Source organism: Herpailurus yagouaroundi, unplaced genomic scaffold (assembly GCF_014898765.1).
Source record: "Herpailurus yagouaroundi ecotype Mexico unplaced genomic scaffold, PumYag 160, whole genome shotgun sequence".
NCBI classification, from domain to species: domain Eukaryota; kingdom Metazoa; phylum Chordata; class Mammalia; order Carnivora; family Felidae; genus Herpailurus; species Herpailurus yagouaroundi.
In genome coordinates, this window is record NW_024412401.1 from 34,670,272 (window position 1) to 34,687,244 (window position 16,973).

The 16,973-nt window shown below is 37.5% G+C and overlaps 1 protein-coding gene across 2 annotated transcripts in view; it reads right to left on the minus strand.

The window, feature by feature from the left end:
• The window catches only part of SVEP1 (sushi, von Willebrand factor type A, EGF and pentraxin domain containing 1), a 199,121-nt gene that overhangs the window by 111,675 nt on the left and 70,473 nt on the right, over positions 1-16,973 (minus strand). For both annotated transcript variants that reach the window (XM_040481945.1, XM_040481944.1), the window contains exons 8-10: positions 11,711-11,908; positions 5,979-6,097; positions 2,721-2,850 (exon numbers count right to left, since the gene is read on the minus strand). In XM_040481945.1, coding sequence (XP_040337879.1) covers positions 2,721-2,850; positions 5,979-6,097; positions 11,711-11,908 — 447 coding nt within the window. The remainder of the gene's footprint in view (positions 1-2,720; positions 2,851-5,978; positions 6,098-11,710; positions 11,909-16,973) is intronic.

Consider the following 16,973-nt stretch of genomic DNA (forward strand, 5'->3'; position numbering starts at 1 on the left):
TAGGTGTCTAAAATCACCCTATGCACAGTGGTGTCAAAGGCAATTCTAGATGCGGCCAGGAAGTGAAGAGAACCTTCCCAGAGAAGCGGAAGGAGTGAAATGACCAAATCTCAGAGTACGCAAATAAAGGGACTCATCTGAGGTCACTAAGCTAGAAAATTGCAACCGCAGGCATCCAGACCAGGGTGTTTCTTTACATGATATATGAAAACACACACTCCGAAATTAAATGAGCTGTATCCGTGAGAATGTAGAGATTTCTGTTTTACACTACGTCTTATGAATAAATTCCATTTTCTCTTTTCCTCATGCTTGTCATTTCATTGGTCTAGCACCTTTGGTTTGACTCCTTTTCTAGACTGTAAACTCTGGGGACCAGTGACGAAGTCTCTCTTGCTCACAGTTAGGTTTCCACTGCATAGCACAGCACCTGGCCTGTCACACAGGCTCAGAAAAACTTGCTGCACAAAGAAAAAAGTGAAAAAAAAATGCTCAGTGGAGGTCTGTGCGCTTGAAGAGTGACCATTTACAGTTAAACTGAAGAATCTGGTGGTATTTACTATTTTCCCAAAGACATTGCAAATCGGTTCTTTCCAAGATTTTCTACACTCATCTGATTCTAGACGAATATTTTAAAGTCGAACCGCAGGTACGAGAGGGTGCTAAGACTCAGTCAATTACTGTCAAAAGAATGCGAGGTACCAGCGGAGGCGTGGTGTCCAAAGGAGAGAGAGAAAGCCCATTTCAAAGCAAGTGAGGCAGTATTCCCTGGAAAGCTAAGCCAAAGCATTCCTGCCTCCTCTCATTTACCAATAAGACACCCACACCCTGTCATCTGAGGAAACAAGAAAATGCAGGCTTTAGAATATCTTCTCTCTTATCTTTCTCTCTCTCTCTTCCCTCCCTCTCGCCTTGTCTCCCTTTCTCTCACCTTCTCCCGCTTCCTCGTCTTCCCCAGGTCACCTCTCTCTTTCACACTTTGAAAATCGAGCTCGTGTCTAGTCAGACACTTGAGTACGCATTTTACATTTCACTGTGCTGACTCTTCATGGCGAAACATTGAAACTTGGCAAATGCTTGAACCACAATGCCATGCTTAAGATCACAGCACCACAAAAAATGAATCCAGCATCTTTTACATATGACTGGCCAAGTTCATGCTTAAAACAAGTGAGAAAGCATTTAAAATACCTAAGAACTCTGAAATGAAGTAGACGGATTTTTACTTGAGTCTCTTTCTATGCACTTCTACCAAAACCTATCATTTCAAGGGTCAGGAGCCGGTCTGATTATACATTAGTTATTTCAAGAAGTTATGTAAAATTCTTAACATAAAATGAACTTGTTGTGTTGAAATTTTAAACAAACAGATTAAAATATATGAGGTGAATATTGCTAAATGTCAATATGTTTACACAGAACTTAATGTGAGTTAGGCACTAGTTCAAGTGGTTTGTATATTTTAACTAATTAAAAGCCTTACAATAACCCTATACTCTACTTTTGGATGAAGCAGATTGGGTTCAGAGTCTGTGCTCTTGACCACTATAGGCTGCTACGTATCCTGTTTCTCCACATATTACTTCTTGGTGGTGGGTACCTGGTATCTATTGAATATCTACTGAATATCTATTGAATATCTACTGAATCTACAGAATACAATACTGAATTGATTGAAAGTACAAAGAGCAATTGGAAGACTAAGAAATAAACCAGCACCCCATCCAAAATAAGGACTGATCTACAGCAGTGGTTGTGAGGGCGAAGAGACTAGGGCAGATTTCCGAAACAATATGTAGATGAAACCAGAAGAACTTGAGAAATAATTGAGTGTTGGTGATGGAAGGAGAGGAGTCAGGGATGACTTCCAGATTTTTGCATGGTAGGTAGGCGGTTGGTTGTGCCATTCTGAGCTAAGAAATATACTAGGTTTGGGTGAGTCTGAAATGCCTGTAAGACATTTACCTGGGAATGTTGAATAGGCAGTTCTATATATTGGTTTGAATTTCAGAAAATAGATCTAAGCTTCAGATTGAATTCTGGAAGTTGTCAGTTAACAAAATCACCAGAAAAACCAGAGAGAGAGAGAGAGAGAGAGAGAGAGAGAGAGAGAGAGAGAGAGAGACACAGAAAGAAAAGAAGGCTAAGGCTGGAACCTTGGGGATGATCCACATTTGAGAGCCGGCCTGAGGAAGAGAAGCCATGTAGGAAAGAGATAAAGAAGGAGAAATGAGAAAAACAGGTTGTGGAACCAAGACAGATTGCTGTCAGATAAGCTGGGGAAGGAGACAGTTTCGATAAGGAGAGTGTGGTTAATAAAATCTAAGGTGATAAAATCTAAGGAAAGATTATGTAATATAAGAACGAAAAAGTGTGCAGTAGAAATAACTCTAGAGACCAGTGATGCCCCCGATGAAAGTAGTTTGTATGTGAGTGAAGGGGACGAGAGTCACTTGAGTGACTTTGAATATAAATGGCTGTGGAGACAAAACAGATGACAATTACTGGGAACTTTTCCAAAGGCTCATATTGGAAGAAATCAAAGAGAGGCAGCAATGGTTAAAGGGGATGTAGGTTTCAAAGAGGGAGTGGCATGGGCAGGTTTCAAAGCCAGCCGGGAGAATCGGGGGGGGAGGGAGTTGTTGAAGATAAAGGAGAAGCCAAGCCCTTGGACTACTGGATTATTTTCGAAATCCCACTCAAGCAATTTTGTGACTTACCGACAACCTTGACGTGGAAAGTGCAGCTGGCTTGGTTGCTGGATAGGTCAACGGCTGTATAGGTGATGGCAACATCTCCAATTGGGAAGAGGTAAGGTGGGGTGAAAGCCGGATGAACATGGATGGACACCTTTTAGAGATAAATAAATATTTTGAAAGTTAAGGTTAATACTGACAGTGTATTTACTGTTCTTATATCTAAATATTATTAGGGAAAATAAAATTTTAAATGGCACAATCAATATTTCATATATATAGTGAAACGGAAAAAAAATCAGACACAGCCTTCTAGCATGTTTCTTTCCAGACTACTATTTACATAGTTTGTGCAGCTGACATACACATGGAATATTATTCTTTGTTTTTTAAACATAATATCTTAAAACACTCTTTATTCTGTTACGTAGTCTTTAGAATTCAAGATTAAATGTCTGTGTAATTTTCTATAGAATAAATATATGGTAATTAAAAAAAATCTATTGAAGGACATTTAAATTGGTCCCAAATTTTACTATACCAAACAATACTGGGGTGGACAGTTTTGAACAGGTAATTCTAAAATATTTTTATTATGTCTTTACAATACATTTCCAGAACAGAATTACTAACCAGAAGTCATTAACAATGTAATGATAGATAATACAAAATTCCTTTCCCAAAACACGGTAGTAATTTGCATTCTCATTTGTCAGTATTTGAGAGTCAATGTGAAAGTTCCCACTCTAAGTTCTCTGACCTATATTAAATACCATTACTTTTGGTAACTCAAAAATATGACACCAGGTTGTTGTTTTAATTCACAGTTTCTTAATGCCTTATACCGAGATTAAAATCTCACATGTTTGCATGATATGGAAATATGGATGTATTCATTCCTTTTTTTTTAAGTTTATTTATTTTGAGAGATCACGACCTGAGCCAAAATGAAGAGTGGGATGCTTAACCTACTAAGACACCGAGGCACCCCTGTTCTTTTCTTTTTGAGTGATATGCTTGCCTTCTTAGTCCCTTTGAAAATTATGTTATAACATAACATGAACATGTTAGGTAGTACATATTCTTCACTTTTGACACTTTTGAAGCATTTTTTTTCAAGTTTGCTATTTGTCTTTTAATTTAGAAAATTTTAAAAATGCAAACTTAGAAATACTTTTGCAGTCAAATACCCTGGTCTTTTCAATTGCAATGTTAAAAATATTTCAACACACAGGTGCTGCATTTAGTGTGACTTCTCATGAGATCCTGAAATGTGTCCCTGTGCTCTTCTTAGAGCTTGATGACGATCATGATGAAGGTAACAACAATGCATTCATGTTTTCATGGGTCTTTTAGTGAAAAGTAAAAACCACACATGACGGACTGATCGTTCAACACTTACATCACCTACTAGATATCACATTTGCACTTTTAAGTTCACATGTAAAAGTTACCTTGTCTTTAGTTACCTAAAATACCATAGGATCTCATTTAATGCAGACTCTAAGAAAACAAAAAAACAAACGCATAGATACAGAGAAGAGATGGTGGTTGTCAGAGGAGGGGATGGGGGTAGGGGTGGGGGTGGTGAAATGGGCAAAGGGGATCAAAAGGTACAAACTTCCATTTATAAAATAAATAAATCTGCTGGATGTGTGATGGGTTTTAAGGAAGGCACTTGTGCCTGGGTGGCTCAGTTGGTTAAGCATCTGACTTCAGCCCAGATCATGAACTCACGCTTCCTGAGTTCGAGCCCTGCTTCGGATGAGCTTGAGCTCTGCTTTGGGTGAGTCCTGCTTCTTTCCCTCCCTCTCTCTCTCTCTCTGCCCTTTGCTCACTTGCGCCCTCTCTTTCACAAAAAAAAAAAAAAAAAAAAAAAAATGGAAAGAAAAAGGAGGTCTCTTGTTATGATGAGCACTGGGTGTTGTATATAATTGATGAATCACTAAATTCTACTCCTGAAACCAATACTGCACTCAGTAAATAACATAAAGTAAACAAAAATAAAAAAAATAGGGGTGCCTGGGTGGCTCAGTTGGTTAAGCACCCGACTCTTGACTTCAGCTCACAATTTGTGGGTTTGAGCCCTGTATCAGGCTCTGTGCTGACAGTGCAGAGCCTGCTTGGGATTCTCTGTCTCCCTCTCTCTCTGCCTCTCTCAAAAATAAATAAATAAACATTTAGAAAAAATAAAACATTAAAAAAATACCCTCCCCCCACACAAAAAAAGAAGCTGGTTTTACACGACACACACACACACACACACACACACACACACACACACACACACACACTCACTCAATCAATCCTGAGAATGTAACCTATAGTTAATTTTTTTAAGTTACCTTGATTATAAGTATATTTAACACAACTATCAGAACAGTTTTGTGTGTGTGTTGTGGGCCCCACCCCAGTATATCCTGTCTGCCATGATTTGTACATATTTATATGCAGCTGTGAAAACAATGTACCATAAAAGTATCTTCATGTATGTGAATACTAACAGTACAGGTTCAAGGGGAGTTAAATCATAAATTAATTTCTTTTCCAACATCTGATGGATAATTATCTCAAGCTACTGTATATGTAATATTAAAATATTGTATTCTGAGTAAAATACTGTGTTAGAAAATGCTGAATTAAAAACACTGAAATCTCCTTCAGCTTGGCCAATATGCAGTCGTTTGGGGCTCATATTTTATTTTTTTTTTAATTTTTTTTCAACGTTTATTTATTTTTGGGACAGAGAGACAGAGCATGAACGGGGGAGGGGCAGAGAGAGAGGGAGACACAGAATCGGAAACAGGCTCCAGGCTCCGAGCCATCAGCCCAGAGCCCGACGCGGGGCTCGAACTCACGGACCGCGAGATCGTGACCTGGCTGAAGTCGGACGCTTAACCGACTGCACCACCCAGGCGTGGGGCTCATATTTTAAAAGATATGTTCATAAATAGGAATTAAGATCGTTTCCATATCTTCTTTTTCTTAAAAGACCACTGGAGCCTAGTAAGAGGCAAAGAATTTTTAGTCAAGTAATCTTAGTGGATATACAATACAACAAGTCCACGGAATAAAAGTTTCCGTTTTAGAGATTTTTTTCTGATTTCTAGCTAAAAATTCAAGGTGAATCATTCTTTTATCCAATGAGGCATTAATATTTATGAGTAGAGTTTATACAGAAAGTACTATCATGAGGGTATTAGTAGATCTTCAATATCGCACATATTTGCAGCGCATTCAGAATCCACTTGAAAAGGATGCAAATATTTGCACAAACCTTACCTTTTCCCCAGAGTTGTCGTTAGCTGTGGGGATTTGCCAAGTGATATTGGCGGAGTCTTGCTGTTCCTGGGTCTTCGCCTCTATGTCCTTGGGACAGCTGATCTGAGGGGCCTCCACATCTGACTCAGAAAATGCACAAATCGATATATAGATTGATATGTAATTCTAAGTCATTTAGGAAAGAGGCAAAAATATATGAATACTCTGTGACTCATGTTTTTGTTTATTTATTTTGAGAGAGGAGAGAACGCCAGTGGGGATGGGGCAAAGAGAGAGAGAGGGCGAGAGAAACCCAAGCAGGCTCCGTACGGTCAGCATAGAGTAGCCCCAATTGTCTAGCCCCAATATGGGGCTGGATCGCATGACTCATGCGATCATGACCTTAGCCAAAACCAAGAGTCAGTGGCTCAAGTGACTGAGCCCTCCAGGCACACATGACTCATTTTTTACACTGGAATTCCAGATTAATTTGGAATGTACAACTGCCTTCAGCATGGCTTATGAGGCCCTTCCTGAACTGAAACCTGCTGACCTCTTAGCTTCATCTCTTACGGTTCCCCTACTGGAACTCACTCTCCATGCTGGATAGTCTCATTCCCATGGAAACCCCGTGGTCTTTCCTGCACCTGAGCCTTTGCCCATGTTAGTCTCTGTGCCTGAGTCAGTGCCCTCTTCCTGTTTTACTTAGATAACTCCTATTTGTCTTTTAGTTCACAGATTAGACACAATCTCCTCAGGAAGTGCTCCCTCCAAAGGGGCCCCCACAGCCTTCTGTCCTTCCTGACCAGACAACTTGCCATCAGGAAACTGAGTTTCTCCTCCAACAGAATTCAAATTCTTTGAAGGCTAGGGTATCTCTTGTCCCATTGTGTTACATAGTGCCTGGCACACACTAGAAGCCTGATAGATACTTTTTGAATGAAATAAAGAAACAATCAAAAAAACCTGGGGCGCCTGGGTGGCTCATTCGGTTAAGCGTCCACTGTGGCTCAGGTCACGATCTTGCGGTTCGTGAGTTCGAGCCCTGCGTCGGACTCTGTGCTAACAGCCCAGAGCCTGCTTCTGATTCTGTGTCTCCCTCTCTGCCCCTCCCCTGCTTGCATTCTGTCTGTCTGTCTGTCTCTGACTCTCTCTTTCAAGTATAAATAAATATTTTAAAAATTAACAAAAAAGAAACAAACAAAAACTAAATGTTGACTGTGGCAGGAAAGAACCACGCTTGAAAACAAGGCTGTCAAGTAGAATTAATTAGCGGTGCTAACATGTACTGTCAAAACAAGAAATTAAAGCCAATGTATTTTTTGCAGTGTGAAACTCTATGGTACAAATACTGAGTTAGAGCTGGTAACATAAACATAATCCACATCAGTCACTGTAGAGCTAAATTCTGAATATATAATATAAAAAATCCCTTATTTTATGTTATGTTAAATTAGGTCTTCTGTAACTTGCAGGTGAATATATCCGAGTTGATACAATCTGTGTCTCTTCTTGTTTCTTTGAAACTTCATACAATTTATATTTTCTTTTTTTCCTGGAGGGAGCTTATCCTTGGACACTTTCTTCCCACAAATATGCATTAACATATTGACTCTGAAAATCTAAAAGAGTAGCTGACTTTTATTCATACTTGACTAATACTTTAACTGGATTTGGGATTGAAAGTTTATATCCATTTTCTTTCTGTATTCTTTGGACATTGCTGTATTTCCTTCTGGCATTTATAGCTGGAAATGAGAAGTATAATGTAAGTCTGGTTCTTGTTTCTTCTGTGCAATTTCTCTTTTCTCTCTGGAAACTCATTTAAGACTTTCTCGTTTGTTTTTGTGCCAATACCATACTGTCTTGATAATTACAGCTTTGTAGCAGAGGCTAAAGTCTGGGATTGTGATGCCTCCTGCTTTGGTCTTCTTCACTACCACTTTGGCTATTTGGGGTCTTTTGTGGTTCCATATGAATTTTAGGATTGCTTGTTCTAGCTTCGAGAAGAATGCTGGTGCAATTTTGATTGGGATTACATAGAATGTGTTTGTAGATTGCTTTGGGTAGTATGGACATTTTGACAATATTTATTCTTCCAACCCATGAGCACGGAATGTTTTTCCATTTCTTTATATCTTCTTCAATTTCCCTTATAAGCTTTCTATAGTTTTAAGCATACAGATCTTGTACATCTTTGGTTAGATTTATTCCTAGGTATTTTATGCTTCTTGGTGCAATTGTGAATGGGATCAGTTTCTTTATTTGTCTTTCTGTTGCTTCATTATTAGTGTATAAGAATGCAACTGATTTCTGTACATTGATTTTGTATCCTGCAACTTTGCTGAATTCATGTATCAGTTCTAGCAGACTTTTGGTGGAGTCTATCGGATTTTCCATGTATAATATCATGTCATCTGCAAAAAATGAAAGCTTGACTTCATCTTTGCCAATTTTGATGCCTTTGATTTCCTTTTGTTGTCTCATTGCTGATGCTAGCACTTCCAACACTATGTTAAACAACAGCGGTGAGAGTGGACATCCCTGTCGTGTTCCTGATACCAGGGGGAAAGCTCTCAGTTTTTCCCCATTGAGGATGATATTAGCTGTGGGCTTTTCATAAATGGCTTTTATGATGTTTATGTATGTTCCTTCTATCTTGACTTTCCCGAGGGTTTTTATTAAGAAAGGATGCTGAATTTTGTCAAATGCTTTTTCTGCATTGATTGACAGGATCACATGGTTCTTATCTTTTCTTTTATTAATGTGATGTATCACATTGATTGGTTTGTGAGTATTGAACCAGCTGTGCAGCCCAGGAATGAATCCCACTTGATCATGGTGAATAATTCTCTTTATATGCTGTTGAATTCGATTTGCTAGTATCTTATTAAGAATTTTTGCACCCACATTTATCAGGGATATTGGCCTGTAGTTCTCTTTTTTTGCTGGGTCTCTGTCTGGTTTAGGAATCAAAGTAATGCTGGCTTCATAGAATGAGTCTGGAAGTTTTCCTTCCCTTTCTACTTTTTGGAACAGCTTGAGAAAGATAGGTATTACCTCTGCTTTAAATGTCTGGCAGAATTTCCCAGGGAAGCCACTGGTCCTGGACTCGTATTTGTTGGGAGATGTTTGATAACTGATTCAATTTCTTCACCAGTTATGGGTCTGTTCAAATTTTCTATTTCTTCCCATTTGAGTTTTGGAAGTGTGTGGGTGTTTAGGAATTTGTCCATTTCTTCCAGGTTGTCCAGTTTGTTGGCATATAATTTTTCATAGTATTCCCTGATAATTGCTTATATTTATGAGGAATTGGTTGTAATAATTCCATTTTCATTCATGATTTTATCTATTTGGGTCCAATGGAATAGAACAGAGACTCCAAATTGGACCCACAAATGTATGGCCAACTAATCTTTGACAAATCAGGAAAGAATATCCAATGGAAAAAAGACAGTCTCTTTAACAAATGCTGCTGGGAGAGCTGGACAGTAAGAATGAAGGACAGAAGAATGAAACTAGACCACTTTCTCACACCATTCACAAAAATAAACTCAAAATGGATGAAGGACCTGAATGTGAGACAGGAAGCCATCAAAACCCTAGAGGAGAAAGCAGGGAAAAACCTCTCTGACCTCAGCTGCAGCATTTTCTTACTTGACACATCTCCAAAGGCAAGGGAATTAATAGCAAAAATGAACTACTTGGACCTCCTCAAGATAAAAACCTTCTGTACTGTAAAGGAAACAATCAATAAAACGAAAAGGCAACCAACGGAATGGGAAAAGATATTTGCAAATGACATATCAGACAAAGGGCTGGTATCCAAAATCTATAAAGAACTCACCAAACTCCACACCCAAAAAACAAATAATCCAGTGAAGAAATGGGCAGCAGACATGAATAGACACTTCTCTAAAGAAGACATCTGGATGGCCAACAGGCACATGAAAAGATGCTCAATGTCACTCTTCATCAGGGAAATACAAATCAAAACCACACTGAGGTATCACCTCATGCCAGTCACAGTGGCTAAAATGAACAAATCAGGAGACTATAGATGCTGGAAAGGATGTGGAGAAACAGAAACCCTCTTGCACTGTTGGTGGGAATGCAAACTTGTAGAGCCACTCTGGAAAACAATGTGGAGGTTCCTCAAAAAATTAAAAATAGATCTACCTTATGACCCTGCAATAGCACCTCTAGGAATTTACCCAAGGGATACAGGAGTACTGATGCATAGGGGCACTTGTACCCCAATGTTTACAGCAGCACTCTCAACAATAGCCAAATTATGGAAAAAGCCTAAATGTCCATCAACTGACAAACGGATAAAGAAGATGTGGTTTATATACACAATGGAATACTATGCGGCAATGAAAAGGAATGAAATCTGGCCATTTGTAGCAACGTGGATGGAACTGGAGAGTGTTATGCTAAGTGAAATAAGTCAGGCATAGAAAGACAGGTACCATATTTTTTTACTCATATGTGGATCCTGAGAAACTTAACAGAAGACCACGGGGGAGGAGAAGGGGGAAAAAGTTACAGAGAGAAAAGGAGGCAAATCATAAGAGACTCTTAAATACTGAGAACAAAGTGAGGGTTGATAGGGGGTGAGGGGGAGGGGAAAGTGGGTGATGGGCATTGAGGAGGGCACCTGCTGGGATGAGCACTGGGTGTTGTATGGAAACCAATTTGACAATAAATTATACATATATACATATATATATCTACTTTATATGTATATCTATACATATGTATGTATATATGTGTGTCCATATATATATATGTGCATATATATATATATATATACACACACATATACATGTGTGTATATGTATATATATATACATACATATATACATATGTATGCATATATATATATATATATATATATATATATATATATAAAACTTTCTTGTTAAACTCTGAAACTCAGAAATTTCACCAGTAGTGAAAATATGCTGCTGTCCTGGGCTATGATTGATCTCAAGTTTAGCCCAGAGAAACTTCCTTCTGCTGGTAGGAAAGTTCTTCTCCTCCATCTACTCTTCTCTCTGCTTCTGGAACTCGTTAGTAAATGAATACTGGGTTTTTAAAAATCTATCACTGGTATCTCTTAACTTCCATCTTTTTAGTTTGATCCATTGGGATATTCAAGTTCGTTGTGTATTATTTCTCCGTTCTGAGGGAACTCTCAGTTTGGTTCTTCAAATCGCTAATACTGTTTTCAACAACATCCACTCCACTTTATTTATCCTTCTCTTAGAAATATTTATGATGTTTTTACTTCTAAGAACTCTTTCTTGTTTTTAAAACCCCCTTTTATGTAGCAGGCTATACTTGCTGCCAGTCAGATGGCAATATTCTATGAAAGTAATGGGATGCTCATGTCTCTTTAATTTTTTATTTTTTTTAACTCATGCCTCTTTAAACTGATTTAGTCCTGCATTATATGGGCCATTACAATTCCTCAAAGATCTCCATCTCCTGGTGGAAAACTTACCTGATTTCCAGCTTGAAAATTATCCTTATTTTTCTATTTCTTCCGTCATTGCCTGGCATATTATAATCGGATTCTGTAAATCCATCATTTTGAAACAGAAACCCTCACAGATCATATTAGGATAATACCCACCACTGTATCATGGGTTTGCGGCAAAAGCTGCAACGAGGCACAGCCCCACACTGTACCAATATATTGTTATATAGGAATCTGGTTTTCAGCCCGATGGATGTAGGGGACCTACCTTTACAAACAGCTGTCTGAACTCTGGCACTCCACTTTCCAGAGGTAGTACATCTCACTTCTTCTCTGACGCCTGATAAAATGAATCCTCTGCGGCAACTCAGTTGACAAATCGTCCCAAGTCTGGCAGGCTGCTTGCCACAGCTGGCCGGGAAGATGATGACACCTTTGGGCTTCTGAAACGTCGGGCAGTGGCGTTCTATTGTAGGGAAATGAAAGAGTGTTACTTGCATTTCCACAAATTTCAAGAAAAATACAATTGTGCTGCCTTGGAACTGATGTAAGTCACTAAACGGTATCTGTTGACACTGAACCTATGATAGATTATAAACAACGCTAAGCTGTTCTCTCTCTGGTTATCTCATGTTATTTTGCCAGTGCATCAACACCTTGAAAACCTTATATTTTAATTAATGCCAACTGTGACTGTTATCACTTTCAGTTTGTGGAACATTTAAGGTTCTGAAGTATGAAAGAATAGAGTTCCGCGTTCATGGATTAAGCAAAATATTCAGCAGTCTCCATTTTATGAGTTTTTATTGGTTCCATCTTTATTTAAGTGGGCACATTATGAGAAAAGTTTTTATTCCCTCCCTCCAATCACTGTGTCATAATCGGGGCCCTGACCCTTAATGTTATCTTTGGAATCAATGAAGAATAACAAATGAAGGGGGCAGAATGCAAACAAAATGGAAAACCAACACTAAGACTTAATGTAGGGTGTGTGTGTGTGTGTGTGTGTGTGTGTGTGTGTGTGCGCCTGCCCATATGCACATTTATTTGTTGTAGGAATGATTCTCCCGGCAGCAGTCCTAACATCTTTAGTTTGCATCTCCCATGTAATAATCGCTAACATGTATATACTATGTGCTGGTCATTGTTCTAAGTGCTTTACAAGCATCGACTCATTCAATCCTATGCACTAAGGCGTATTGTTACCATTCCCATTTACAAACAAGAGTCCCAAGGCACAACTATGGGGAAGTTACCCACAGTCTACATTCTTGAGGTCACCCCACAGCTAAGTGGCAGACTCTCTGTACCCCTAAACACTTCACCACCAGGCCTCCTCCCTGAAATTTCTTTTAACCGTCTGTGCCGGCAAATGCAATTGTTCCTGAGAAATTGGTTTCTTCCTTTTATTTTCGCACAGTATGTGCCAAATGACTGCCCAGCCTTGCTGTTCGGCTGTGATGAAGAGCAAAACACAGAGCCAAATTTGCAGTTCAAATGTAATGACTACGTGGGGCTCAACATCCCTTATTTATGGATGGTTCTTCATAAATTAAGAAAATTATTCTCTTGGCTGTGATAATTGTTTAAGATTTTGTTCCCTATTCATATTCTCTTTTTTATTGTTTGCTTACGGTATTTGGGGTAAACATGTCTTTAATTATTTATATAGTCTAATCTGCTGATTTTATGTCTGCTGCTTTTATACTTAAGTCCTGAAATTGGCTAACGCTCACCTATTTTAACTATACTGTCTTCTAATTTTTACGGTTTTATTTTTTTCTTTATATTTTAATATCTATGAAGAATTAATGTCAGTGTCTGGTATGAATTAAAGACATATGAGAAATTCATTTTGTTTCATTTGTTTTTCCCAAAGAGCCAGCCAATTTTTCTATATTATAAATTGAATAAATCTTTTCTTTGCAACTGACCTGTGATGCTTCTTTAGTAATACATGAAACTCGTAAGTTTCAGGATCTATTCAATCATCTTGATCTATATGGCAGTACTTGCAAAACTCTTCATTTTTGTATTTTCAGTATATATTTTAAAACCCTGTAGGAGCTACTTTCTCTTTACTATTCTTTATTACTCTTCCTTTTTCAATCTTATTTTCGTGATTCTTGCCTACATATTCTTCCAGATAAGCTCTAGAATCACTTCCTAATTCCAAAAGAGGGTCAAAAAGAAAAGCTTTGTTGGGATATTAAATGAGATTGCCTTTTACCTATACATATATTTAGAGAGAACTTTCATTTTGATACAATTTTATTAAAATATTAAGGTATGTTTTTTGCTTTTCAGTAACATTTTCTAGTTTGTGCGACACAGGTTCCATGCACTGCTGTTTAAGATTATTCTTACATATTTTATATTTTCCACAAATCTTTTGAATGTGATTTTTCACTATATATTCTGCTTATCACTGTATACGGAAAAGTTCTTTATTTGGTATTCTTATGACTTTAGTGAACTCTCAACTCTCTTAGTAGATTCATTCAATTTTAAGACATGTAATCTACAAATGATGATGGTTTTAAATGCCCAAAGCTCTAATCTTAAGATTTATTACAAGTGCTCCAGCTTTGAGAACAATACTAAACAATGGATGATTCTGAGCCAGCACCCTTTTCTCTTCCCAGATTTAATAAGACTGCCTATATTGTTCCATAAGTGGCTGGGGGTTTAAGGACATCTTTTTTATTATGTCAGTTATCAACAAGAGTTCCTCAGAATTGTATTGAAAATGTGATTTAAACGATGATGAATGGCATTTTTATCTTCTACCAAGCAGCCATGTGAATTTTTCCTATTTGTTATGGTAAAGTAATTTATTATGTTGATAGATTATATCTTATTTTAAGCCCTTCTGCATTCCTGGGATAAACCCTACTTGTTTGACAGGCTATTCTTTCAGATATTGATTGGTAGCATATTTGCAGTCATAGTTTATTATCTGTTTTTTGGTAATAGCTATCGGGTTGCCAACAAAATAACATTATTTTATTTGTCAATATAACCTGTTTAGCTTCCCATTACTTGGGCCAAATTATACAGTACAGAGTTACTGCTTCTGAAAAGTCTGGAAGAGTTTCATTGGTCCCTCAATCAGTTTTGGAGAATTAAAACTCTGATAACATTTTCCACTTATGACTAATTATACACTTGCATTTCCACTTTTTCCTGATTCATTTAAAAACTTTCATTTTCATAGAAAATCATACATAAAATATCAACGATTTTTATTTTATGTGCACATATTTATGTATGATGTTTTATTATTCCTTGAAAAACCTCTGGCCTCTTATATTCTTTGTTAGAGCTTCTTAGAATAATTTTACTTTTGCATTTTTCTTACTTATACTTTAAAAACCCATTATTTTATTCAAAGATTTCCCTCTTACTCACTCTATGGCATCCCATCTCCCTTTACAGCTCATTTTCCTTTACTTAAACATTAGTATGTATTTCTTTCAACTTCCGTTGCAATCTTTCTTTTCCTAACTTTTGAATTTAATGTTTAATTGTTTCCACTTCCCTGATTAACAATGAAAGGATTTATAACTATAAAATTACATCAGTGTGTAATTTAGCCCATATCTCGTAACTCTGGTTTTAGAAATTTCTCGTTTTTTATTTTCTAAAAATTGTATTTTTTTTTTAATTTAAATAAAAAATTTTTTAAACGTTTTATTTAGTTTTGAGACAGAGAGAGACAGAGCATGAACGGGGCAGGGGCAGAGAGAGAGGGAGACACAGAATTGGAAGCAGGCTCCAGGCTCTGAGCCGTCAGCCCAGAGCCCGACGCGGGGCTCGAACTCACGGACCGCGAGATCGTGACCTGAGCTGAAGTCGGACGCTTAACTGACTGAGCCACCCAGGCGCCCCTAAAAATTGTATTTTTAAATTTCTCCTTTATCCATTTAATTCACTTCCTTTATGACTCTTGGTATTGGAGTCTATACACTTTTGTGTTTTTGTCTAGTTTCATACTTTAGAAAATGTTAAGGACAATCATTAATAACATTAACGTGGTTGTGTGGGTTTCAAGTAACCTTTCTTTTTCACTGTTTGCCTTTTAGTGATGTAAAGAATTCATTTGAAGAGTTACTGTTTAATATTTAAATCTTTATGTATTTAAATATTTATGTATTCAAATCTATTCTTTTTTCCTTTTATTCTTAGGAAATTCTTCCCCATTAAAAATTCAGATTGTCTTTTATTCTTAGAAAGTTCCCCTTCATAAAAATCTGTACCTTTTCTTACATTTCACCCCTTAACTTGCCCAATTTAACTAATTAACTTAATTTAGTGGGTTTTTTTTGTGGGTGTGTAGTGAGAGTCAAGACTAATTTTTAGATAAACTTTTTCCCCATTGATTTCTGAAATTTCCTTTACCAAGTGCTATATTCTTCTATAAACTAATGTTTGTTTCTGTACCATATTTAGTCATGTGTAGCTCCATTGTTCTGTGCATCCTTGCACCATTAATGTGCTATTTTAATTACTGTAGGTGCACAATCTGCTTTATGATGGTGAGAATAAGTTCTCCCTCATTTTACCTCATGTTCAAAATTTTTGTTTTGTACCTGTCTATTCTTCAACACACATCCTATTCATTTATATCAATTTTTTAAAAATCAGAATTATCATAGTAATTACGGTTGTTGTCAGAATTTGGAGGCTACAGTGAGTGGTTCTCCAATAAACTGTAAAAAGGGATGCAATCTCCCTTCGATGGTTACATAAATCACCAAGATTTGCATATGCTTTAAATCATTACAGAAATGCACACAATGATTTTTAAAAGAACTGAGAACAGGAAAACCTTATTAGATGCATTATTTTTTTTAAGTTTTATTTTATTTACTTTTGAGAGAGAGAGAGAGCACACAAGTCAGGGAGGGGCAGAGAGAGAGAGGGAGAGACAGAATCCCAGGCAGGCTCTGTGCTGTCAGTGCAGAGCCCAACTCTGAGCTTGACCTCACCAACCCTAAGATCGTAACCTAAGCGGAAATGCAGAGTCTGATGCTTAAGTGACTGAGCCACCCAGGCACCCCAGTATTACTATTTTTAAAAAAAAGATTGGGTCCCTCAGAAGAGGAGTTGATCAGCCATGGAAGCAGGGTAAGAGGTGATTCTTGGGAGTAAACATTAGTACTTACATAGAAAATCTAGTGTAAGGAGACAACATCCCAACTAAAGAAGTTCATTGACATTTATTGTGCCATCGTAAAGGCACCTTTCTATGATGGAAGACCCATCATTTTTACCTCATTTAATTCTGTGGAATATCTGAAGGGCTATCTCCCTTTGTCTGGGTTTCATACAAACTAAGTGTATTCTTGACTTGGGTGTCCTTGCAGCTTCTGTCTACAGGGAAATACAACGTATTCCAGGCCTAAGTCTTACAATATCCATAATAGTAGGCATCTCATTGCTAATGAATTGAATTTTTGCTTAAGAGTGAATTTCATTTGCCCATCCAGGAGAGATTAATCTCTTCTCAGTTTGATAATATCAGTTTT